Here is a 24,507-nt window from a genome sequence, read left to right on the forward strand (position 1 = left end):
TCTCAAATTTAAGAAGATCTCTTCATTTCTAATTTTAAAATTCTTTCCTTTTTCACTGCTCTTCTCTCAGATGTGTTATCTGTTGTGTTTATTTGCACTCTTACATTCCTTTTAATTTTAACTTCAGGGATTTTTTCATTTTGCTTCTAATTTTTTGAGGTGTGATTAACATTTTATGTTTCAGGTGTATAAAGTTCCGGTTTGATATTGGTATATATTACAAAATGATCACCACAATAAGTCCAGTTAACATCCATCAGTATGCATAGTTAACAAAATATTTTTTTCTTGTGATGAGACCTTTTAAGATCCTTTCTCCTACCTATGTTCAGATATATGGAACAGTATTACTAACTATGGCCACCATGCTGTACGTTACATCCCCTTCATTATAGATGAGTTTATCTTCAAGAACATATATTTTTTTGGTTTTGATTACAGCTTTTTTCATGAATTCAATCTTGTCTGATATTACAGTCATGAGTATAACTTTCTTATTATTTATATTTGCTTGGTAACTCTTTGCCTACCCTTTTTTTCTTTTTTGGTAAGATTTTATTGAGGAAATCAACTTATAATTTGTTCTTTGATTAGGACAAGATAAAGGAAAAACAGAATTTCAGATGGAACAATGACATAAACATATCAGGATATCCAGAAATGTACATGTATAGAAAAGTTTTTAAACCTCCACATTAGTTTTTTTTTTTAATTGGAAGAGAATTGCTTTACAATGTTGTGTTGGTTTCTGCCATATATCAACATGAATCAGCAGTGGGTGTACATATGTCCACTACTTCCTGAGCCTCCCTTCCATCCCCATCCCACCCCATCGTTCTAGGTTGTCACAGAGCTGGCTTAAGCTCCCTGCAGCTACATCACATTCGCACTGGCTGTCGGTTTCACATATGGTAATATATATGTTTGCAAGCTACTTTCAGTTCATCCCACCCTCTCCTTCCCCTGCTGCGTCAACAAGTCTATTCTTTATATCTGCATCTTTATTGCTGCCCTGCAGATAGGTTTATCAGTACCGTTTTTCTGAACTCCATATATTAATATGTGCATTAATATATGATGTTGTCTTTCTCTTTTTGACTTCACTCTGTATAACAGGCTCTAGGTTCATTCACCTCCTCAGAACTGACTCAAATTTTTTATGGCTGAGTAATATTCCATTGTATATATGTACGATTACTTCTTTATCCATTCATCTGTCAGTGGACATCTAGGTGTCTTTTAGAATTGTGGTTTTCTCAGGGTATATGCCCAGCAGTGAGATTGCTGGGTCATATGGCAGTTTTATTCCTAGTTTTTCAAGAAATCGCCACACTGTTCTCCTTAGTGGCTGTATCAATTTACAGTCCCACCAGCAGTGCAAGAAAATTCCTTTTTCTCCACATCCTTTCCAGCATTTGTTTGTAGATTTTTTGATGATGACCATTCTGATTGGTGTGAGGTGATACCTCATTGTAGTTTTGATTTGCATCTCTCTAACAAACAAGTGAGGTTGAGCATTTTTTCATGTGTTTATTAGCCATCTAGTCTTCTTTGGAGAAATGTCTGTTTAGGTCTTCTGCCCATTTTTTGATTGGTTTGTTTGTTTTTCTGATCTTGAGCTACATCAGCTGCTTATATATTTTGGAGATTAATCCTTTGTCAGTTGCTTCATTTGTAACTATTTTCTCTCATTTTGAGAATTGTCTTTTTTGCCTACCCTTTAATTTTCAGTCTTTCTGTATTGCTTTATATGAGATCTCTTTGTAAAAGGTCTTAGATTAAAATGTAGACTTCATTTTAATACTGTAAATTCACTCCTGGACTTTTATATATAACTTACAGTTTGGCTATAGGAGTTTTTCTTTCTTTTTTACAGATTTATTTTTGGCTGCAGTGCAGCGCATGAGCTCTTCACTGTTGTGCCTGGGCTTTCTCTAGTTGCGGCACGTGGGGGCTGCTCTCGAGTGGTGGTGCGTGGGCTTCCCATTGTGGTGACTTCTCTTGTTGCAGAGCGTGGGTTCTTGGCGTGGCTTCAGTAACTGCACTGTGTGGGCTCTGGAGCACAGGCTCAGCAGCTGTGGGACCCAGGCATGCCCCATGGCATGTGGGATCCTAGTTTCTGGATGAGGGCTCAAGCCCATGTCCCCTGCATTACAAGGTGGATTCTTAACCACTTGACTGCCAAGGGAGTCCCCAGGAGTTTTTCTTTAATGGATGTGTTTCACTCATTTTTATTTATTGATGCATGTTTGGTTTTAACTTTTGTCATCAAAAGATCTATTAGGATTGTTCATATGACTTTCTTGCTTTCTGTTGTCATACTATTCGTATTCTGTTGTCATCCATATTATTATAGTTTCATTTTGTATGTGTCCTCTGATTATTTTCTACTTCTGCATTTTTGTCTTGCAGGCTCACTTTTTAATTATAATGTGTACTTAATTTTTTTCTCAACTTTTCATTTAAAATATCAGTCCTACAAGAAAAGTAGAAATAAATAGTCCAGTGAACATTTGCATGTCATTCAGCTAGATTAACCAGTGTTAATATTTTTGCTGCATTTGCTTTAGTTCTGCCTCCATCTACATTTTCCCCTAAATATTTGAAAATAACTTACAAACATGATTATTCATCCCTAACTGATACTTCAACATGTGTTCCTCAAGAACAGGGACACTTTCTTACCTAGACATGATACTGCTGTCACTTCCTGGTTCAACATCGCTATAACGTCTATGTGGAGTTCCTATTTAAATTTCCCCAGTTGTCTCAATAATGTCCTTTATAATTTTTTTGTTTGTTTTTGATCTAATTAAGGATCATGAGTTGCATTTAGTTTTTTGTTGTTGTTCTTCTTTAATCTAAATCAGTCTCCTAGTCTTTTTTCTTTCCATAAAAAAATCCAGGTAGTTAATCTTGTAAAATGTCCCAACATCTATCTGTTTCCCCCGATCAGATACAGTTAAATTTTTCTTGGCAAGAATACATTGTAGGTTATATCTTTCTCATTATGTCAATCAAGAAACATAATATGGTCCCATGGTTAAGACTTGGCCTTCCAATGCAGGTGGTGTGGGTTCTATCCCTGGTTAGGGAGCCAAAAATGGTCCACATCAAAAAAAAAAAAAAAAAAGTCTTGAAGAAACACACAGTATCAGTTTGTCCAGTTATTGGTCCCAGTGAATTTGATCACATGTTTAAGGTGGTGTCAATACTCTTACAGCATATCAACTTCTTATAAGCAGTTACTAAATAAATTTTTCTGCTTCCATCTCCTTTTAATTGCTTATTTTTTACTACATTTTCAAACACATATACCTCTGTTATTGAAAATCAATAAATCAGATATCTTCAACCTCAGTCATAGAGGATGAGGAAGAGAAAAAAATCAACATACATGCAGTATCTCCCACCTTTCTTTCCTCTTCCAAGTTTGCTTATTTATCCACTTACCTTTAAAATGAAGAAAAATGCACATAAAATTGATCGTATCCTTATGAAAAAATGACTGAAAACATCCTGTAGATACGTATTTTTGGTCACATGGGTGAAGCCCATCCATGAGATACAGTGAAGTTAAAGCAGTTGGAAGAGACTGGCTGTGAGAGAACAGGAAGAAGACTTGTTGGCAGGTTTTAGGAAACAGTGTCTGTTGGCAGGCTTGGGATTTGGGTTTGGACTGTTCTTGGTTTGACCCTGCTAGTCTTGTGGGCACTAGTTACTGTGGGTAGAATTATTTTCTGGGCTGCAGTAGCAAGCAGCAAGCACTCATCTAGGAGTCACATCAAGCTGAGAGCCACCCCTGACCCTCAGATTTTCCTGTTCCTTACCTTCAGATATATCTAAGTGTGCCTTTTACTCTTTTCTTCAGGTCTCCCAGTTGCTGGGCAAACCTCAGAATTTGTTAACCAGGTATTAGAGAAGACTGCAGAAGGCAATCCCACTGGAGGCCTTGTAGGACTAAGGATACCAACATCAAAAGTGTAATCAGCTTCATTGGACCACTGGTCAGAAATGTCTGTGTTTGTCACGTTATTCATTGTAAATTTTCATTCTGTTTTGCATGTCAGTTTAGCATTATGTAAACATTTACAATTAGGTTACATTGTTTTAAGAACTAAGTAGCATAAGTGAAGCATGATCCAAAATACTTGATTATTGCATTTTTCAGAGCATAAACCATGGTTAAAACTGCTACAGGCATCAGAGTTGAAAATCATACATTTAAATAGATGTTTAGATACAGATTACAAAATCTGTTAAAGCAAGACAAGACACTTTGAAAGAGTGAAGATAATAGTAAATGCCAAATATTGTGGCAGGTTTATGCTCTGAATCACACACAAAAAAATTGAGGAAGCATTTTTTTAAACAGTCAGTTTTGATTGTTTTTAGAATTATTGCTTTTTGTTCTAATTTTCCACAACTGTTACTCTCACTTGTACATGGCACAACCCAGCACTCACGCCCATGTGCCATATTAGATGTTCATTTTCCGAGCTCTATATGGTATATATAAATATATATATAAATATATATATATAATGTCTGTGCAAGTAAGAAAAAAAAGCATATTCTTTGTGCCTTGTATTTTGGGGAAACTATAAAACTGGTAATATTTTGTATGATGAAAACCCTAATGAGGAAAAAAAACAAGATATATAGGTGGAAAAATTATGGGGTTTAAATGTTTTTTTGTTCCAACTCTTTTTCAAAATTTTTGAATGTATATAGGACTATGTTGAAATGTAGATATATGCCACAGAGTCTGTGTATTGTATAAAAAACAAAACAAAAACAAAAAAAAAGATGGCTCTAGAAAACTCATATTTCGGTACTTGACCGGAAGAAGACAAATACTTGCACATTATTGCGATTGTTTTATTTTTTGTACCAAAGACAAATGCAACTGATATGGCAAACTGCCAGTCTAAGTAAAGTTTTGCACAGCTTACATGATACTGTATGAATGTATGAAAAAAAAAGGAGAAAAAAAAGAAAAACGAAAAGGTCAGGGTTAGGGATCTTACTGAACTGTGAATTTTATTTCTGTTTGGGTCCAATTATCTACAGAAGGAGCATCCACACACACAGATACTATTTTGCTGTTCCTCTAGTTCGCTTCCATAGTAGATAAGTTGGTGGCCATTTAGGTGTCTGTAAGTCTTTTTATTTCTGCACTTATTGTAGGAAATTTTAATATATTTCATTTTAGTAAGCTATTGGTAAAATAGTTTTTGACCTTGAAAATTAAAAAGTTTATTTAGCTTGTTGTAGTATACTTCCACCAAACAACCAAAATACAGATTATTTTTATTGTATTATGTATATATATGTAAAGAAAGAAAAAAGCTAAAAATATCTAATTCTTTAGTTGCCACTTTTCCAATTGATGTATTATTGTGCATGTAATATTTTCAAAGATCAACACAAGCTTAAAACAAAAACAAAAAAATTTATAGATTTTTTATATTTTTGTACAGGTATTTTCAAACTAGCTTCTTCAAACTTAACATGTGACTTCTTCTATAGTTTCTAGAACTGAGAAATAGTAACACATTTAGTTTTTAGGTGCTCTTTTTGTTCACACAAAACAGCTTCATTAGTCAGTGTTCTAACTATGTTAAAGCTTTACCTCTTGATGAGAAATTTCTTATGTCAAGGCAGCATTATAAACCTTCCCTACAAATCTTTCCATCCTGTCTCTCTCACTGTTTTATTTTCAGATTTTGTGTTTTGAACTCTGAAAACTGATAACTTAAAAGTTCTATCTTTAAAAAAAAAAAATCCTATTTAGCCAGAAAAAAAAATACCAAAAATTTCAGACCTAGCTGCTGGGAAAATATCTATTTCTCCAACTACTTCTCCATACCCCTTGGAGAATTTCTTTTAAATTATATTTTGTCTATACAGTGTGTTTCCTTTTGTTTTCTTTCTGCCCACCACCCTCTCCCATTTGTAAGTGATAGCACATGAAGCTATAGCTTATAAAGGTTTGGTTCTAATACGCACAGTAACAACCGAGCAATGTTGCTTTCATGCTTTGACATTATGAGGAATCTCCGAGAAGGATGGTCTTAACACCTTAGCTGGACTGTGATGCACAAGATTACCTGTGTGCTTGGTGGAAATGTACATGGTTAGTGCATCCACACTAAACAGATAAGCTCAGATCTAATGGTTTAATAGAATGTAAGCTTATCAGTCAGTGTTTTCCATTTTTAGATGGGAGAAGGCGAAGCACAGGTTTGTATCTTAGAGGTATATGAAGTTTTGACAGAGTGTGTCTGGGAAATTGAAATATGTTCCAAAATATGGCAGTTTTGCAATCAGGTGAAAATCACTTCATGGTAGAGACTCAGCTGATGAGGTTTATAAAATTGCCCCTTTCTAGCTGCTCTGTTAGGAATTCTGGTTTTTTATACCTTTTTCTTGTCTGCAAACCAGAATTTGATTTTTTGGTCTTGCATTTCAAAAAAAAAAAGACTTTGAATCTGTTTAGTAGATTCCATATCCTTGCATTTCAGTGTTTTATATGTACTACTTAAGTTAAATAGTTAAAAGCTTTTAAATAGTTGAGCTTTTTAATGTTGACACTTTATTTTGTACCTACCTATTTATATATGTATGTATATCTTAGAAAAAGCACTTTGTTAAAAAAAATTGCATTTTATATGATTCCTGCCATTTGCTGCTAAATCTGGGCTGGTCAGAATGCTGCAGCGATACTTGATCTAAATAAAAACCTGGCAGTAAAATGTAGAGTGAAAGTTAAATCCTCTTGCTGTTTTAACTTTATCATAAAGATGACATAGGCAAGCTGTGCAGCTTTACATTTTAACCAGGGGACTCTGTGGCATTTAAAACCGTCTAGAAATGGTTGTACTTTAATGCCAGTAATAATCTGCTTCCTCTATTGTCATTAAAATATATACGTTTAGTGTATCACACAAACAAATCTTATAAGGGTAACGTAAAAACCCCAACAATTGTACATGTTCTGTTTTTGAAAATTGTGGCATGTATTTTTGGGTGAAGATCATTAGAGAAGAGCTCTCTAAAGGTTTTCTGTGTTCATTCATGGTATACAGATAGCTCATAATGAAGTCCAGAATCTTACGTTAAGTGAAAGCATTGTGAATTCACCTCAAATAAACCCATTGTTCCCAAAGCAGTTATAAACTTTGACTCTAGTACTACTATGATTTAAAAAAACAAACGATATTCTTCCTCGTTTCAGATACACTGGATTCTTTATAGAGTTTGTCTCCATGTGAAAGCATGCTGTCCGGTTGTCCTTGTTAAGATCTTGTCTGAGTTTTGAATTGGGTGCCACACTTTTTCAGTCAGTATGATTGCTTGTCCTACTGTACCATGTACGATTCTTGTCCTTTCCTATATCCTTCATGACAGATTATGATGTGGCTTTATATTGTGCCTTACTTGTACATTTAAAACAAAATGTCTTCATTCCCTTTCACTCCCTAACTCTTTCACTTTGAACTTTTTGGTAAGAGAATCAGAGCTATTATAAAAACATCATGAAGGATTTCAGATGAGTATGGTTTTAAATTCCCTCTCTTTATTGTTATTTTATATTTGTATGAAAGACCAGTTTTGAATGGTCTTTGAATATGAGGGGGAAAGATTAGCAGTAATTTCACTACATCCCTTTTTCCTAACTTTCATGAATTTGTCATACATCTTCTTTCTGATGCTTGACTTTATTTGCTCCTTAGCAATAGTCTGCATTTAAAGAAAGGTGTGTTCAGTTCATCAGCTTGAAATTGACCATTTCATTTTTCCAGAATTTTTTAGGAAAAGAGTACTCATTTTGTTTGTTTTATAAAACAGATGACAAGTCTCTTTAAAAGAAACAGAAGTACAGTACTTTTGGAATACAATGCTGTTAGTTTGGATTTCTTTTTTTATATATAATATTCATACAATTATCTGATGTTTGCCTTCATTAATAAAGCTGTTAGTTTATTCACCAAAATGTCAAGAATGGATGTGCTTTTCTTTATTCCATACATTTAAAAATATTTTAGCTGCTAAGATTTAGTTAACTTTCTAAGAAACAAATTCAAGTTGCCTTCAGCAGGAATTAACACAAACTTATGTTCCCTTTCTTTATATAGTCTTCCTAAAATGCTGTTCAAGTATTTTCTAGTTAATTATGTAACAGAATGTTAGCATCTCTCCAAATCTTAAAACTTGAATTTTGAGAATGCATTGAATTATGCTTTCAGTGTTAAAGGTTTCAATTATCCTTCTAGTGAAGTCTGTTGTGGAATACCATTTCCCATGGAACTGAGGCCATTTCCACAACTTTGCACAGAACTGCAGTCTTGTTCTTCCCTCAGATCATGACAAATAAGTCTCACACAGTGCCGTAATACTTGTGGATTCTTTTGTAATCTTTGTAATCTTAATAAGGGCATTATGAGAAGATGACTCCATGTTTTTTTAATATTTCAAACACATTGGGATGTAACCATGAATGTCAACCGTAGGAACGGTGGTTTCGTTTTAAGGAATAAGCATGTTGGGGAAGATGACCACAATGTACTACTGACGGTTTTACCCTTCCGTAGGCGAGTGGGGTTATGTGTTGAAGCATAATCCTCGTGCTGAGTAAACTGACTGAAATTGTAGAAATTACACCTAGGGACTGAATTATGCCAAATTGCCATTTTCCTTTAGGAAAGAGAGATTTGGGGGTAGTGGTGAGGGAACAAAACCTTAAAACTACTTCTGAATAGTATTTTGGAATTGACAACTTGGTGACTAGTGAGGAACATCAGAGTTGGGTATTTCAATGTGCCAAGTTTGGGTGAACTAGGTTTGCCTCTTTCATAGCAGTGTAAACACAGTTGTGTAGTTGATTAAATCCTGGGTGGATGTGAGCGGGACTGATTCCTGTGTCTTGCCCTTCGCCCTTTGTTTTTTTCAGAACCAAATAACAGAAATGTGTGTGTGTACTGTATCTGCCTTTTCGCCACATTTTTATGACACTGTATTCCACTGCCTGCTTTTTTTTTTTTTAACCTTCTTTCCCTAGGATTTGTCCTATAACTTAGCATTTGTGGTTAACAGTGATACTAGGGCTGACTGCACATAAGAAGTCACAAGAGAAGAGCGGAAGGGCAAGAATTCAAAGCATTTGTTCATACAATGTGGCGACCTCTTTGGCATAGCGCGTAGGACCTGTTTGTAATGCGATCATGAATATTCTGTAGTTTTGTTTCCCTCCCCGCCAACTGGAGCTATGAAACTTTTTATTGGATTCAGTCTTGTCTGTTGTCTAGAAAGAATTTTATCTTGTTGACGCATGAGCTGTTTAAAAATTATTCTATTAAATGTTGGTTAATAGTTGTGCAGTTTTTTTTTTTCAGAGGAAAAGGCAATACAGTCGTTGCCTTTGTTTTCTGTCACCTTCCAGCCCCTCAGCACTTCTAGTCAGATACAGATACATCAGTGTATGCAACATCCTTTGTAATTTAAAATAAAAAAAGCTGAAAAGAAAAGGTTTTCAATTGTTTGCCTCGTGTTTTCGTCCTTCCTTTTCCCATTGCTGTTCTGTTGCTGTCTGAGGTGACCATCCACCCTTCAAAGTAAGCCACTGCAACAAAATCCTGAGCTAGAGACAGCAGTGAACTCTTGATAGCACTGCCCCTCTCTTGGTGTAGTGCACAAAGAGCTAACATTTTTTAACACTTAGAGCTGATTTTTCAGCATGCTAGTTAAAATGTGCTCCTACATAGTATTATTTATTGACAGAAACACACTCTTGATAGTTTAGAACATGGTTTATCCTTATTTCTTCCCCTTGATTCTTTGGCCAGGTGAGTTCTCTGAGGGAAATAAAGTATTTTGAGTCTTGCCTGACTTAAGCTTTGTATGTGTGTTTCATAATTCTCAGTAAATCTCCAAGCTTGGTTGGGCGTGTACATAGAACCATTAAATCAGTGGACCTGAGTGAACCTCACTGCAGCAATGTTCCTTCGGCCAACAGACATTCGTTTAGCAGTTACTCTGTAAAGACTTGTGCGCTAGGTACTGGCTGGGAGGAAGTTACAGAGACCTCCAGGAATATATTCAGTTTGCTGAGGGAGGCCACATGGTCTGAACAGAACCACAGAACAACACAAGAGCTTTACACACGCAAAGGGTTCTAGGCACATCACTACAGAGGACATTACCTCAAGGACACTGGTACCACATCCAGTGGGGGCTGTTAAGAGAATTGACAGGCTGTGTTCATGATAGCCCTGGTCCCTTGAAGAAGCCCTTTTCGCTTCATTTGAGTGATAGGCAGTCAGGAAGCAGAGTGGACATAGCCTCTCATGGACTGGTTCTGCTTGAGGACTTAACCTCACAGGAGCCTCTGTCGAGGTCTGGGAATTTGAAGGAGCTGGGTGAGGTGAGCCCTTCAAGTAGAGCTCTTAGGAAACTGAACCTTCTGTGGGTAGCACGCAGTGAGATGGGTGGTTCAGTTGTCCCTCCTTGCCAACACTGGTTTCAGAACCAAGAGAACACCTTAGCCAGAGAGAAAAACATTAGTTCAGAATTACTTTCATGTCCAAACTGAAAGGTTCAGAATAGGAAGAAAGCATTAGAAAGCCCTGGAAGGCTAGGGTGGCATTTGTTAAGCCCCTGCTAGGTGCTTTTACATCAGGGAAGTCACCTGCTGCGTTCTGTGACCCAGTCAGGTAGATGATCATGTCCATTTTACAGAAGAGTCAGACTAGACCTAGACTTGACTGGTGTGGAGTCACCCCAGACCCAACCTACCTGGTACAGAACTCTCAATTCAGATGGCAGTCTGCGCGCAGCACTCAAGAGGCCGTGCATACTCTGCTGTAAGCGACCAGGCAAGTCACAGGCAGTATTTGGATGGTTTTCTATGTAGGAGGGAGACAGTGGGCTTAGGATTTGAAAACCAGAAAGAAAGCCAAAACCTAGTAGGTGTAGTAGCCAAAAGCAAGTCAGGATTAGAAGGTACAGGTGATGAGAGCAAAAGAGCATTGACAGTAGTCGGTGATGGGGAGTGCAGGTCACCAAACTATACCTATCCTTCAAAGATGGTCTCTAGCTAAAGGGCTTAGAATTGAGTCTTTTTTTATTAGAGTGTTGTAGCATGGAGAAAAGAGCTATGTTGTGTCCTTCTGTAACTGCCCCTTGGAGATGCAGTTGGCCACCGTTGGCTGAAGAGGAATTTCCAGCAAGAAGCATGATGAGAAAGGGGCCCAAGATCACGTGGGCCCATCTACTACGTGCAGACTTCAGGTTTCTTCACTGTCTTGAATCGGGAACTTCTACTTGAGAATCCAGAACGTTTGAGTGACTTGAAGAACATCAACCTCAGTTTCTTTTAAGGGTTTTAATTTTAAGATGTTGCCAAGAATGAACCTAACAGAAAATGTTCAAGCTCTATGGAAAACATTAAAATACTACGAATGACACAGAAGAAGACTTGAACAAATGGAAAGATAGACCAAGTTGTTAAACTGGAGCGGTCAATGGTGTCAGTCTTCCAAAGTTAAAGTAACAATTTAGTGCCATCCCAGTGAGACATACCAATACAATTAAAATTAAGTTCACATGGAGAAAAAGGGTGCCTGATCCTAACGTTAAACCACATTAAACTGTAATAATCAAGCTGTCATTATGGTGCATGAATGAGTAGTAGGTCAAGACAATATAATGGAAAGTGTAGAAGTAAATTCAGATGTAAGAATTTATATGGTAAATACAGCATCTGAAACCAGTGAGAAAAAGATGGATTGTTCAGAAAATAGTGATGGAACAACTGGGTACTCCTCTGGAGGAGGTAAACTTGGCTCTATATTTCACACCATAAGCCAACACATACTTCAAAGTGGTTAAAGATCTAAATGCAAAAAAATGCAAATAAAACTTCTTTAAGGCCCCAAATACCGTAAGCCAAGTCAAAATTCTGTTAACTAAGATAAAGCTCATCTCTCAGGGCAAATCCTCCTAGTATATAAATAGCTCTGGGAGCTGATAGAAAAAATACCAACAACCTAATAGAAACATGAACAGATAGTAAAAGAAAAACAGTTTTCAGTTCATGATAAGAGAAATGAAAATTAAAAGGTGGCACTTTTCACTTAATCAGATTGGCAAAAATCCTAGTGTTTGTAAAGACACCATGTGTACAAGGCTGTGAGAAAGCAGGCATTAGTACCGCATTGCTTGTGGGAGTGTAAATTGATACAACCTCTCTGAAAAGCAATTCGGTAGCATGTATCCAAATTTTAAAATGCATCTGTCCTTTGACCTAGCAATTCCATTTGGGCTGGGCAAGTCATTAGTCTCTCTGTGCCTGTCTCCTTATCTGTAAGAAGTGGATAATTCTACCTTACAGGATTGTTGTGAGAGTTACATTAGAATGATACACATACAGCACTTAGTACAAAGTGGCTGGCACAAGGGAAGTGCTTCAAAGATGCCAGTACCACAGTAAGAGCAGTCACGTGCGTTGCATTCTCCCCATGCTCCATGTTACTACAGTGTGCTTGGTGCTTTTTTGTATTACCTCATTTAGTCCTCCAGTCAATGCTGGGATCACCAGCAGTTAGCCTCTGAGGAGACTGAGGCACAGAGAGATGAAGTGGGTGGTCAAGCAGGATTCAAGCCAGGGCAGATGCCCAAGATGCGTTGCCCAGCCAGTCTATTAGATGCAGTGGTGCGATGGACGCTTCAAGGGAGGGTGTTCTCTCCAGGACTAGACTTCCAAAAAGAGCTTGAAGAATCCAGGAAGGAGACAGGGCTGGTGGGGTGATTGATGCCCTTGAGATCCAGCTAAGACACTGGGACTAGTTAATAATAATAATAATACAATGAAAGAGCCTCCATCTGTTGAGGGTGTGCTCTTAACTATTTCCATTAAGTAATTTAAGGCTTCCCTGGTGGCTCTAAAGACGGTAAAGAATCTGCAGTGTGGGAGACCCAGGTTCAATCCCTGGGTGGGGAAGATCTGTCTGGAAAAGGAAATGGCTACCACTCCAGTATTCTTGCCTGGAAAATCCCATGGGCAGAGGAGGGTTACATCCCTGCCAGGTTACAGTCAGTCCATGGAGTCACAGGACTAAGCGACTCACTTTTGTTTCCATTAAAAACTACATTAATCCGTCAAAACTACTCCAGCAAAGTATATTTATTAAAACCAATTGCACACAAAAGGGAAACGCCAGGAGTCAGAGAAGGGGTGTAAGTTGGAATGTGACTTGATCAGTTGGGCATTTTAGAAAGATCCCTCCAACCGTGGGCTGAACTGACAGGGAGTTGTTAACCCTAGCAAACTGCCTTGAATTTCATACATTTTAAAAAATAATGATAACATTTGTCATTTTCTTTCACCCTACAACTTATTTTCATTGTAGAAAATATGAAAAATACAAGAAAGTTTAAAGGAGTATAAAAAATTGTTTAATTCCACCTTCCAGAGACATCCCAATGGATATTTTTCTTCCAATCTTTTTCCCCTCTCTGTGCAAAAAATATGCAGTCATTAGAATGGCTGATGGGCAGAATATGGGGAGACGCCCCTGTTAAAGCGTCCTGACAATTCCCTCCTTTCTTTCTCTACCGTCTTCTAGGTCCACAACAAGAGGCCGACTGATTTTTCCCACGTGTCAGGCAAAGGCCACAGGACTTGGCGCCACCACCCTCGCTCGCCTCAGGCCCGGTCTCTAGGGGGCGCTGCCGTAAGATCCGGAGGCTAAAAAGGAAGCCGGTGCGAAAACGCGTTGGAACTCGGCCTCCGCGGCTTCCCGTAGCCGGCATTTCCAACATGGCTGCTGCCCAAGATGTCCACGTCCGTATCTGTAACCAAGAGATTGTCAAATTCGATCTGGAGGTGAAGGCGCTTATCCAGGTACTAATGCCCGGGATCCCCGCCAGGGTCCAGAAGCCCTAAATCCAAGCCCAGCTGGCCTTCTGTGAGCTCAGCGGTCTTACTCCCGAGCTTTCCCCACTTGGTCATGTCTCCGAGGCCACTGGCCCAGCTCCCTGCCCACTACCCCTCAACTGTCTCGCCCCATGGCCCCTCCCCTGGATCGTTGGCTTTGGTATTCCGTCCGACTGCCGTTAGCTCGCCCTTTTCCAGGACACCCCCTCTACCTCCACTCCTAACTGGGCTTCCCCTATGTGGCCGCTCCCCTACACACCTCTGGCCGGCATCTCGCCACCCGCAGCCAGCCTCAAAACATACTTGTCATCCTGCCTGGCCCCGCCTTCTGATCCCGTCCTCCTCATCCTTTAGTAGCGTCCTGTAGGCCATCAGCCTCGCCCCCTGCTGGTCTGATGCCCCGTGGCACCAGAGGCCACCTGGCACAGGAGGTACTGGGTGAAATGAACGTGACCTAGACCGTAGTTGTGATTTTGTAAATGAGGAAGGAGTCTGCCTGAGCAGAAAGTAGATAATGGCAAAACTGGGACGCGGACAATGAAAGTCATCCTAGAAAAAATTCTTGGCGTCTACTTCGTTTAACTGATGGGGCGATTGAGATCCTTTGCCTAAGCCAATTAAGGGTAGAAGGTAATAGTTCAATAAACCAGTTGGCATAGGCAAGAGTTGGGAATGTAGAAATAGTTCCTTTAGTTTATCAAAAAGAAACCAAGAGTTTTCAACCTTTCTTTTGGGCAAATGGTTTCCATTTCCAGCAGTGTTACTCAACCTTAGATGCTAAGTAAGAGTCTTCATCTAGCTATGGTAAAACGTGAAGGAAAGTAAGCTCCCTACGGAAATCAGGTGCAAAATAAACCAAATTAATAGCTGTTAAATGTTGCATGGAACTGTGATTTAATGAGTAATCCAGAGAACAAGAACAACTTGATACAAACATTTAAACTTTTTGAACTTCACCTTTCCCATGTATAAACTACAAAACATCTGGGCCAATTCTAGAAGAATTAATTTAGGATTCATAAAAATGAAACTGGCTTTTCAGGTGATCTAAATTGCTTCAGCCCCATTTTGCACTCTCTAAGATTCACTTTCTCCTGAAGAGAACAATTGATTATAGCTAGATTTAGCACATCCTTACAGTGTGGCAACTCCTGCTGAGCCCTTTATGTGGGTGCCTGGTTATGAAGTGGGTAATGATGGGGAAACAGACACAGAAGTTTCAGTAACTTTTTCAGGATAATACATCTGATAAATTGCTGCAACTAGAATTTGAATCCACATGGTCTGGCTCTAGGGCCTACTTTTTACCTGGCCCTGGTAATTCTGAATGTCCAGAAACAAATTCAAAATCTACATTTGAACATGTCTGTAAACTGTGTGATTTATAATATTAATAGATGGTTTGTAAAATTAGTTCAAGCAGTTAAAGAGGTTCGTCTTGTTATATGCCAAGAATTTAGCATCATCATTTTAAAGTTGGAAAGACCTAAAGTTACAGTACCCTCTCAGGTGTTCATTCTTGTCAGATATGCAAGCTGCTTTAAGTCTTTCATAATGGCTAGATGGTGTTCTGTTAAACCTCAAGACTTCTTAGTTCCTTAGTTCGTTTCTGGTTTTAAAAACGTGTTTATTAATTAATTTTTGGTTGCACTGAGTCTTCGTTGCTGCGCATGGGCTTTCACTGATCGCATAAGTAGGGGCTACTCTTTGTTGCAGTGCATGCACTTCTCATTGCTGCGGCTTCTCTTGTTCCAGAGCACAGGCTCTAGGCCCCACAGGGCTTCGGTAGTTGCAGAGGCAGCCTCCGCAGCTGTGGTGTGCGGGCTTAGTTGCTCCGCAGCATCGGATTTCCTATCCACTGTACCACCAGGGAAGTCGCACTGTTGTCTTTCTGCTTATGCTTCTATGTTGCTCACTCAGACTTGCCTCCAAAGAGGGATGAAAAAAATGTAAATTATAATGCTTCTGCTTGTGTTACAGAGGTAAACAGCAGAGATTAGGATGAATTACAGCCAGTAGGTCCAATTTAGTTGTGGTCTAAGCCAACTCTCTCATTGTACAGCTGGTGTCATTTCCTCTCATTGCCTTGAGAAAGGCCCGTTCATCTCTTCAATGTCTCCTAGGATATTCGAGATTGTTCAGGACCATTAAGTGCACTTACCGAACTGAACACTAAAGTGAAAGAGAAGTTTCAGCAACTGCGGCACAGAATACAGGTGAGTGAGTGCGGAGCTGGGACGCTGCGCCTGGGGAAAGAAAAGAAGGTGCATTGGAGAGGTTTTGCATTGTATTAAGTTAATGATTTGTTTAAAATCTAGATTCTTTAATGGAGTGTAAACTCGATGACAGCAGGACTGTTCCTGGTGTTCGCTGCGTATCCCTCATGATGGTACAGATTGGGCACCATCGTTGATTGGAAGGATGGGTGTGTGGGAAGAAGGGAGGGAGGGAGGCAAGGTGGGGGAAATGGAAGTTCTGTCACGAGAACCAGAGAGAGTTCTAGAGGAAAAGAAAGTGAGGTCTGCTGCCCCTCACTGAGGTGGATGGCTGTGTCCTGGTGTTTGGTTATCTGGGGCTCTGAGTCTTTCTTTTCAGAACGCCTTACCTGTGGGGCTTTCGTGCGACCTGGGTTGAATGTAAGTCTCTTCAGAGGTTTTTGCATTTGCTTTTGCCAGGTCTCCTGGGATTACCACAGGTCTGGGAGCACTTTTTATGTTCGTTTCTCCTTGTGGAGGTTCTTGAACCACTCAGGGAGGATGAACTTGGACCCTCGATCCATGTGAGGGGAGTGCCATGGTTATAATCGGGAGAGACATTTATATCCCTCTAGCCACATCTCACAACAAAAAACTCCACAACTTCTCTGTGCTGGTTGACAGACGTTTTCCTAGCTCACCTTTTCACTGAGGGTATTTGTATCCCTTTGTGCTCCTGGCTTTGCAGTGGTCTCAGTTCCAATTCCCAGCCTCAGGTGTCCAAGGCTTTGTTTTCTGTCCCCACATGGACTTGAAAACCGTGTTTGCCGTTCAGTCTGAAATGTGTACCAAGATTGAGAGCATGTAGAAACAGATAGCAGTGTATTATTTCCATCATATCTCAGAGTGGGATCAGTAGGCTCCTATGTTACTGTAGTTTTTTCCCTTTTCCTTTCAGGCACGTCCTGGACTGCAGGAACGCATCCCCTGCTCCAGGGCAGCCTCACACCCCTCACAGGAAGGCTGCTCTGACTCATAGTTCCTTTCTCATTTTGAGTTCTTGAGGATGGCCCTTTCTTTCCTTTTAGACAGCTATCTATGTTAAAGGATGTTTGTTGTGTATGAACCAGCATTTCTGAGTCTTCTGTTCGAGGAGGGTTTTCAAGTGCTGTTGCATAACTGGTAGAAATAGAAGTGCTTTCCAGTTTTTCATTACCTTTCAAAATCATTTTAACTTAGAGCTGATTTCCTCCCAAAGGAGCTTGAGCAGTCGGCTAAAGAGCAAGACAGAGAGTCAGAGAAGCAAGTTCTGCTCCAAGAAGTGGAGAATCACAAAAAGCAGATGCTCAGGTGGGTGGGGCCTGGCCTCCTGCCAGTGGCCTCCGCTGGGCCACCTGCTCCCTGTGAGGCTTGTGCCTGAGTTTGCCTAATAAACCTGCTGAAGCCAGGGGGTAAGCCGGGGCTCTTTGGTAGCTGGGACTGTGTATAGTGTACAAAAGCATATTTAACATTATGCTGTATTTTATATTTTTTAAAAAGCAAAAAATTCGTTGCTTTTGTAATATAGGGTCCTTTTTAATCTAAAGAGAATTGATAGCAGAAAAAGTCCACCAAAGGTGCCAAAAAGATTGGGGACCACTGGTGTAAAGAACAGCAAACCTTGAAGAAATATTGAAGAAAACTGTCTTATACTGCCTATATTTTTCTACTTCTTACTGCCTATATTGATCGAGCAGCTAATGGGTCAATAACTGTTGTCCTGGGTACTGGTGAAACAAAGATGAAGGAGGCATAGTTCTCCAGGAGCAGAACCAAGCCACGCTGCGGGCAGAACAGTAATGTGTAGGAGATGACTTTGAACGGGGCCGCGTGCGCCCAGCTGGGCAGTTTGGCTGTTACCCTTTAGTGGAGCCACTGCAGGCTGTAAACACAGGGGCGCTATGACCGGTCTTCTCCCTCTGGCTGCCCTGGGGGAGAGGGACTGTTGTGGGTGGTAGGAGAATGGAAGCAGTTTCTGGGGCAGCCAAGAAGAGGACGTGGTGGGAAGGGTGATGGACTCTGGGCTACACACAGGTGGCCTCCCCATCACTCCCTGGCTGGAAGGCTACCGTGACTTGAACTGACTGACAGCCTGTCGGCGTCAAGAGAAACTCACACATGGCTTTTGTAATTCCAGCAATCAGACCTCATGGAGGAAGGCTAACCTCACTTGCAAAATTGCTATCGACAACCTAGAGAAAGCAGAACTTCTCCAGGGAGGAGACCTATTCCGGCAAAGGTATGTATCTTCTTGTCTTTCTGGGTTTTGATGACAGAATAGACAGCAGTTGGCAAGGTGCAAAACCTACTGTGGGGAACCCTCTCTTGTTTTCAGCATAAAATTGATATTTTATAAATAATTTTTTTAACTATAAAAGAAATACATTCTTATTTTTAGTAAATTGGTAAAATTATAATGTGAATCACAAAGTGAAAGTAGGAATTGTGCTGTTCACAACTATTTTGATATATTGCCTCCTTTCATTATTTTTTCTTCCATATTTTTTATAAAATCAGCATGGTACCATACATTATCTGGTCCCATCACTTCATGGCAAATAGATGGGGCAACAATGGAAACTGTGACAGACTTTATTTTCTTGGGCTCCAAAATCACTGCAGATGGTGACTGCAGCCATGAAGTTAAAAGACGCTTGGAAGAAAACCTGTGACCAACCTAGACAGCATATTAAAAAGCAGAGACATTACTTTGTCAAAAGGTATATAGAGTCAAAGCTATGGTTTTTCCAGTGGTCATGTTTGGATGTCAGAGTTGGGCCATAAAGAAGGCTGAGCACTGAAGAATTGATGCTTTTGAACTGTGATGTTGGAGAACTCTTGAGAGTCCCTTGGACTGAAAGGAGATCCAGCCAGTCAATCCTAAGGGAAATCAGTCCTGAATGTTCATTGGAAGGACTGATGCTGAAGCTGAAGCTCCAGTACTTTGGCCACCTGATGCAAAGAACTGACTCATTTGAAAAGACCCTGATGCTGGCAAAGATTGAAGGCAGGAGGAGAAGGGGACGACAGAGAAAGAGATGATTGGATGGCATCACCGACTCAATGGACATGAGTTTGAGTAAGCTCTGGGAGTTGGTGATGGACAGGGAGGCCTGGCGTGCTGCAGTCCATGGGGTCGCAAAGAGTCGGACCCGACGGAGCAACTGAACTGAACTGAACATTAAACATAGTCTCCTGGTCTTCACTTAGTATTATTATCTTCACAAAGATTTGCCTGTTTTTTTTAAAAGCTCTTTATAACTAATCCCCTGCTTGTGTGGGTTTATATTTCTCATTATGTCCGTATTATGAGTCACACACGAGGGCACATGTTGGTACGTAAAGCTCTGTCCGCATTCTGTGTATTTCCTTTGGAGAGATTCCCAGGGATGAGATTATTGGGTCAAAGGCGTGAGCATTGCTAAGGCCCCTAACACACATCGCCAGCTGGCTCTCGGAAGCAGCACCAGTGGGCGTCCCTACCGGCAGTCTTCACGTGCGTGCGCTCGCATGCCCTTGCCACCACTGCGGTGTGCTGAGCCGCTCAGTCATGTCAGGCTCTTTGTGACCCCATGGACTATGGCCCGCCAGGCTCCTCTGTCCATGGACCCTCCCAGGCAAGAATACTCGAGTGGGTTGCCATTCCTCCTTGAGGGGACCTTCTCAACCCAGAGATCAAACCCGCGTCTCCCGAGTCTCCTTGCTGCAGGTGGGTTCTTCACCCCTGAGCCGTCAGGGGGAGTCCTTTGCCACCATTAAGTATGACCATTTAAAAAGCATGCTGACTCGGTAGATTAGAAGGTGGGATCTTGTTTGAATCCGGGGCTTTCTTGAGCCAGGCTTTTGTTGACATTCCTCCTCCTACTCTGTACTTCTAGGAAAACTGCCAAAGAGAGCCTGGCCCAGACGTCCAGTGCCATCACAGAGAGCCTCATGGGGATCAGCAGGATGATGTCCCAGCAGGTCCAGCAGAGCGAGGAAGCCATGCAGACGCTGGGTAAAGTCAGGCCACGCCTGCAGTGGGAGGCTGCCGCTGGGCTCCAGGCCCTCACCCCTGGGCTCCTCCACCTCTGCCCACATCTGCCCCGCCTTCACTGATCTGTGTGGCTTCTCACTTCTGCGACAGCGTGGTCTTACCCAGTTGGGATGCACTGCTCTCATTTCCCTTTTTGGTTTTTATAGTTGTACTGAAGGATCCACACACCCCATCAAAATGTTTGGAAGAACTCCTAGGCTCTCTCCTGGAGAGTGGGTGCCAACAGGCCTGGAGGAGGGGCTTGAGAGTCTATGTTTTATCGCGGGCTCTGGGGACCTTTCTGGCCAGGCAGGGAGAGTTATTGGCTGCCAGCTGGTCTACTAGGACATCCACTTACAATTGTACTCCCCAGTGTTATTTTTCCTGTGAGCTCCTTTTATTTATATATTTGTATATATATTTTTTATTTTTGGCTGCGCTGTGTAGCATGTGGGATCCTAGTTTCCCTACTGGGGATTGAACTCATGCCCTTTGCAGTGGAAGCATGGAGTCTTACCCACTGGACAACCAGGGAAGGCCTGTGAGCTCCTTTTGAAAGATACGGTCAGAGGCTGAGCTTCTTGAGACCATCTGGTTCTCCCCAGCAGCTTTCCCAGCATCCTCCCTATAGGAGAACAGAGGCAGAGGGTTTACTCTGAGACACCTTTGGAGGAGTCGCACAGAGCCGAAAGTAGAGAGCCGGGGACACGACTCCCAGGAGCCGCCACCCAGCCGCGGCTGTGGCCACTCCTGGCCAGCCTCAACTCTGTCTTCACTCTGCCCCCGTTTTGATGACTTTGAAGCAGATCTCAGATGTCATCCGTATAAATGCTTCCATATATCTTTCTAAAAGATAAGAGACTTTTGAAACAAGAAACAAAAAGCAACACCGTTCTCACCCCTAGAAGTCATCTGCAATTCTGAACCACTCTTTTGCTTGTTCGTTTCCAGTGCACTATCCTAACAGGCAGACGCAGAAAGGAACCCGAGGAGCTTGTCCCCAAGGTCACTGCCTATGTTTGAAACTCATCTGGGCATTTAGGCTCGGAACCAGCTGGTCACCTCCTCTGAGTGTGCACTGGGGCCATGGCCCGAGGGGAATGTGAGAGGGAGGAGCCCACCTGGCCCTGGAGTCCAGGGCTTCTGTGCTCTGGTGTGAGTAACAGGCACCCACCCCCAGCAGGCGGATCAGAAACTGACCATAGAGTTGCGTGCTGAGAAGGGGACACAGATCCTGGTGGTTTCTGGGGTATTGAGGGTTGTTTTCGGGGCAGACGTTATAGGCGAGATGGCCATCAAAGAAAGAACGGTTATTAATCCTTGCCTGTGACTCATAAATTCAGCTTGATTTAAAAATCTATTAGGACTGCAGTTTTTTGTCTTTTTTTTTTTTAAGCCCATTAAGGATATGATGTCTGCAATTTGCTGCAAAATTGTAGCGGGGCCAGAATTGTTTGGGGGTCTTGAGGGGACAGGATTACCGAGGAGTTGATGGTTCTTGGGTATGGGCAGTGGCACATGGCATTTCATGATTCTATTCTGTCTGCTTTTGTGATGGTTAAAGTTCTCTGTAAAGAAAGTTTAAAAGGAAAAGCCAGGTTTTCAGTGTGGCAGCAGGCTTGGAGAAAGAGGAATGAGAGGGACTTTTGTTACACGAGTGTTTGTTTGTACCCCTCTGTTTTTCAAGCTACTGCTCCATTTCCTCTGGTAGTTTATTTGCTTACTAGCTTGTAATTTTGTAAAAGGTAATATGAATGACATAGTTAAGGGAAAAACCCTCCAGGTCAGCACTGTCCCATAGAAACGTCATGGGAGCCACATACTTAAAATTTTCACTAGGCACATTAAAAAAAAATAAAAACAAATATATGAAATTGATTGTAATAATATATTTATTTCAATATGCAATTCATAGTGAAAATTATTGAGAGACATTTTACATTCTTTTTTCACACTGAATCTCTGAAATCGTGCGGGTATTTGCCTATAGGGACGTTGCGGTTTGGATGGGGCACCTTTGACGCCCTCAGGGGGTGTGTGACTTGTTGAAGTCAGCACCGGCTGCACAGCTCTGGACGGCACAGGCGGGAACAGCTCTGCCTTCAGACCTCCCGGCCTGCTCCCCAGAGGCGCCCACTGCTCCCAGTTTGTCTCGTAGCCTCCTGAGACTCTCCAGCGTGCATAGCACAGGCAGGTGTTAGTTATCCCCTCTTTTGTTACATAAATGGAAGCATCTCACATGCTGTTCTTCACACCCAGCCTTCTCACTTGACAGCGTTTCACTCTGGGGATATCCTCATGATGGCTTTATAGAGGAGTCTTGCTAGGTACGCCTTCTTCCCCAGGTGTCAGGCCTAGTAACCGGCTCTCCAGTTCGTTTGTCACTGGGGCACAATGAACCTTAAGGGATGCATGCCTCTCCATAGGTTTCCCAGGGGGCTGGAGCACGGGCATCATGTGTTTAACACCACAGCCAGCGTCCCTGGACTGAAGGACTGGCTTGTATGAGGGTGAGCGGCAGGGCCCAGGACACCCCAGCTCTTTCATGATCCTGCAAAGAGCAGATCTGACCAGCAGGCGTCCTGGCAGGGTGCACCTCGCAGGTGCAAAGTCCTGTCCCCACAGAGACCTCACAGTGCTGTCCACGGTCCCCTGGGTTAGTTTTGTGACCACCGGTTCTTCTCAGCAGCGCCTGCCTCCTTCAGAAAGTGGAGGTTGGTGGTGAGAAAAGGAACGCGTTTCTGCCCTTTTCCCTGTTGATGTCCTCATTGGGAGGAGGTTTAAGGTGTCAGGTTAGGAGTCCTCCCTAGTTATGGCCCTGTGACCATGTGTGTAAGCAGACCTCATCCCTCCCTGAGCTGGATGAAACCCAGGGAGCTGCCTCTCCTTGCCCTGTCCTTGTTCTGAGCTTCTCTGTGCTGCCTGTCTTCACATCTTTTGTTCTGGCCCTGGAACTTGCTCCCAAGCGCAGTGTTACACCGGGAACCTAGCCAGCAAAGTCTCTGGGTTTGGTGCCATACAGTTTCTGAGTCATGCTCCCTCCCTTTTGTTTCAGTTAATTCTTCACGGACTATCCTGGATGCAAATGAAGAATTCAAATCCATGTCAGGGACCATCCAGTTGGGACGGAAGCTCATCACAAAATATAATCGCCGAGAGCTGACAGACAAGCTTCTCATTTTCCTTGCACTGGCCCTCTTTCTTGCTACAGTCCTCTATATTTTGAAAAAACGGCTCTTTCCGTTTTTGTGAGATCTGAGAGCTGCCAGCTTCTGCCCTCTGAACTCTGCTATCAGGGTCTGGCCGCACTCCTGAACTCTGGCCCCAGCCTGCTTCAGGTGCTCAGCAGGTGAGATGGAGATACAGCCCCGCGAGTTTCTGCAGGGGGCTGGTGTGACGGGCTGAGCAGAGGACAAGGAGGGAGCCTGTCATCGGGACCCTGCAGGGACGCCAAGAGCCCTCACGCACTGTGGGTGAAATCACGTGGGACACCCGGGCTGGCCTCCCATGTCCCCCTCCCCCTCTGCAGCCTTAATGCTAGATCTGGAGGAGGGAAGAGAAGAAGGGGAGAAGGAGGATGAAAACATCCATTCCTTGAATAAAGTTGACTGTATTTAATAGCATGAAATGCATTTGGTTTCCTAAGGCATTCCTCTGGGAATTCATGTGCCTGTTCTTGAAGTCCAGCTATCTAGAACTTGAACTCAGATCATTCACTTGTTTGCTCAGCAAAGAAGTTTTAAGCAACAGCCACACAGAAACAGAGTGTTCTAGAGGCTGCCATGGTCCCTCAACGAACAAGACAGACAAGATCGCACAGGCCCTTAGAGAGGAGGGTGCACCTCCCGCTGGCGGTGGCTCGCAGCAGCGTCTGAAGAGGCCAAGGCGGACGCCCTCTCTGCACACAGTGGCTGGGGTGTGCGCCGTCTCAGGGGCTGGCCCACACCTTTCTCTGTGAGGGCCAGGGCTAAATATAACCCAGAGAGTGAAGCCAGTGATAAGCTGGGGCCTGTCTGGGCCTGAGTTCTGTTGAGACCTGGCGGGTAGCAGGACCCAAGCTAGGCCCGGCTGGGAGATGTTAGTGTCTCCTTGTGCTAAAGGCCTGGCTGACCTCACCCACAAAATCCCAGCCTCCCCCACTATTTATAGCCCCAGAGGCCCTGGGAGGGTAATGGGGCAGAGGAGAAAGTGGAAGAAACGTGTGGATTTGAACCTCAGTGAAGAGAGTTGGTTTTGAGTCTTGGTTCTGCCGCTAAGGAACCACGTGACCGTGGCAGGTTACCTTAGGCCACTCAGCCTCAACCTCCCTGCCTGGGCGG

The 24,507-nt window shown here is 42.2% G+C and overlaps 2 protein-coding genes across 3 annotated transcripts in view; both read left to right on the forward strand.

Annotated features, from left to right (window-relative positions):
• Window positions 1–3,987, forward strand: part of CREBRF (CREB3 regulatory factor) — a 29,227-nt gene extending 25,240 nt beyond the window's left edge. Inside the window, exon 8 of the mRNA XM_068990738.1 lies at window positions 3,872–3,987. Within this exon, the coding sequence (XP_068846839.1) occupies window positions 3,872–3,987 (116 nt within the window). The remainder of the gene's footprint in view (window positions 1–3,871) is intronic.
• A 9,835-nt stretch (window positions 3,988–13,822) lies between these two features.
• Window positions 13,823–23,743, forward strand: BNIP1 (BCL2 interacting protein 1). 2 transcript variants are annotated; one of them, XM_068990647.1, is made up of 6 exons: window positions 13,823–13,906; window positions 16,063–16,155; window positions 17,393–17,484; window positions 18,311–18,412; window positions 20,052–20,170; window positions 23,244–23,743. In XM_068990647.1, the coding sequence occupies exons 1-6, from the start codon at window positions 13,823–13,825 to the stop codon at window positions 23,438–23,440; spliced, it is 687 nt and encodes a 228-aa protein (XP_068846748.1). In that variant the 3' UTR covers window positions 23,441–23,743. The 2 variants fall into 2 exon arrangements, with proteins under 2 accessions (XP_068846748.1, XP_068846749.1); XM_068990648.1 differs by lacking the exon at window positions 18,311–18,412.
• Window positions 23,744–24,507: the final 764 nt, after the last annotated feature.

Source organism: Capricornis sumatraensis, chromosome 18, assembly GCF_032405125.1.
Source record: "Capricornis sumatraensis isolate serow.1 chromosome 18, serow.2, whole genome shotgun sequence".
Lineage (NCBI taxonomy): Eukaryota > Metazoa > Chordata > Mammalia > Artiodactyla > Bovidae > Capricornis > Capricornis sumatraensis.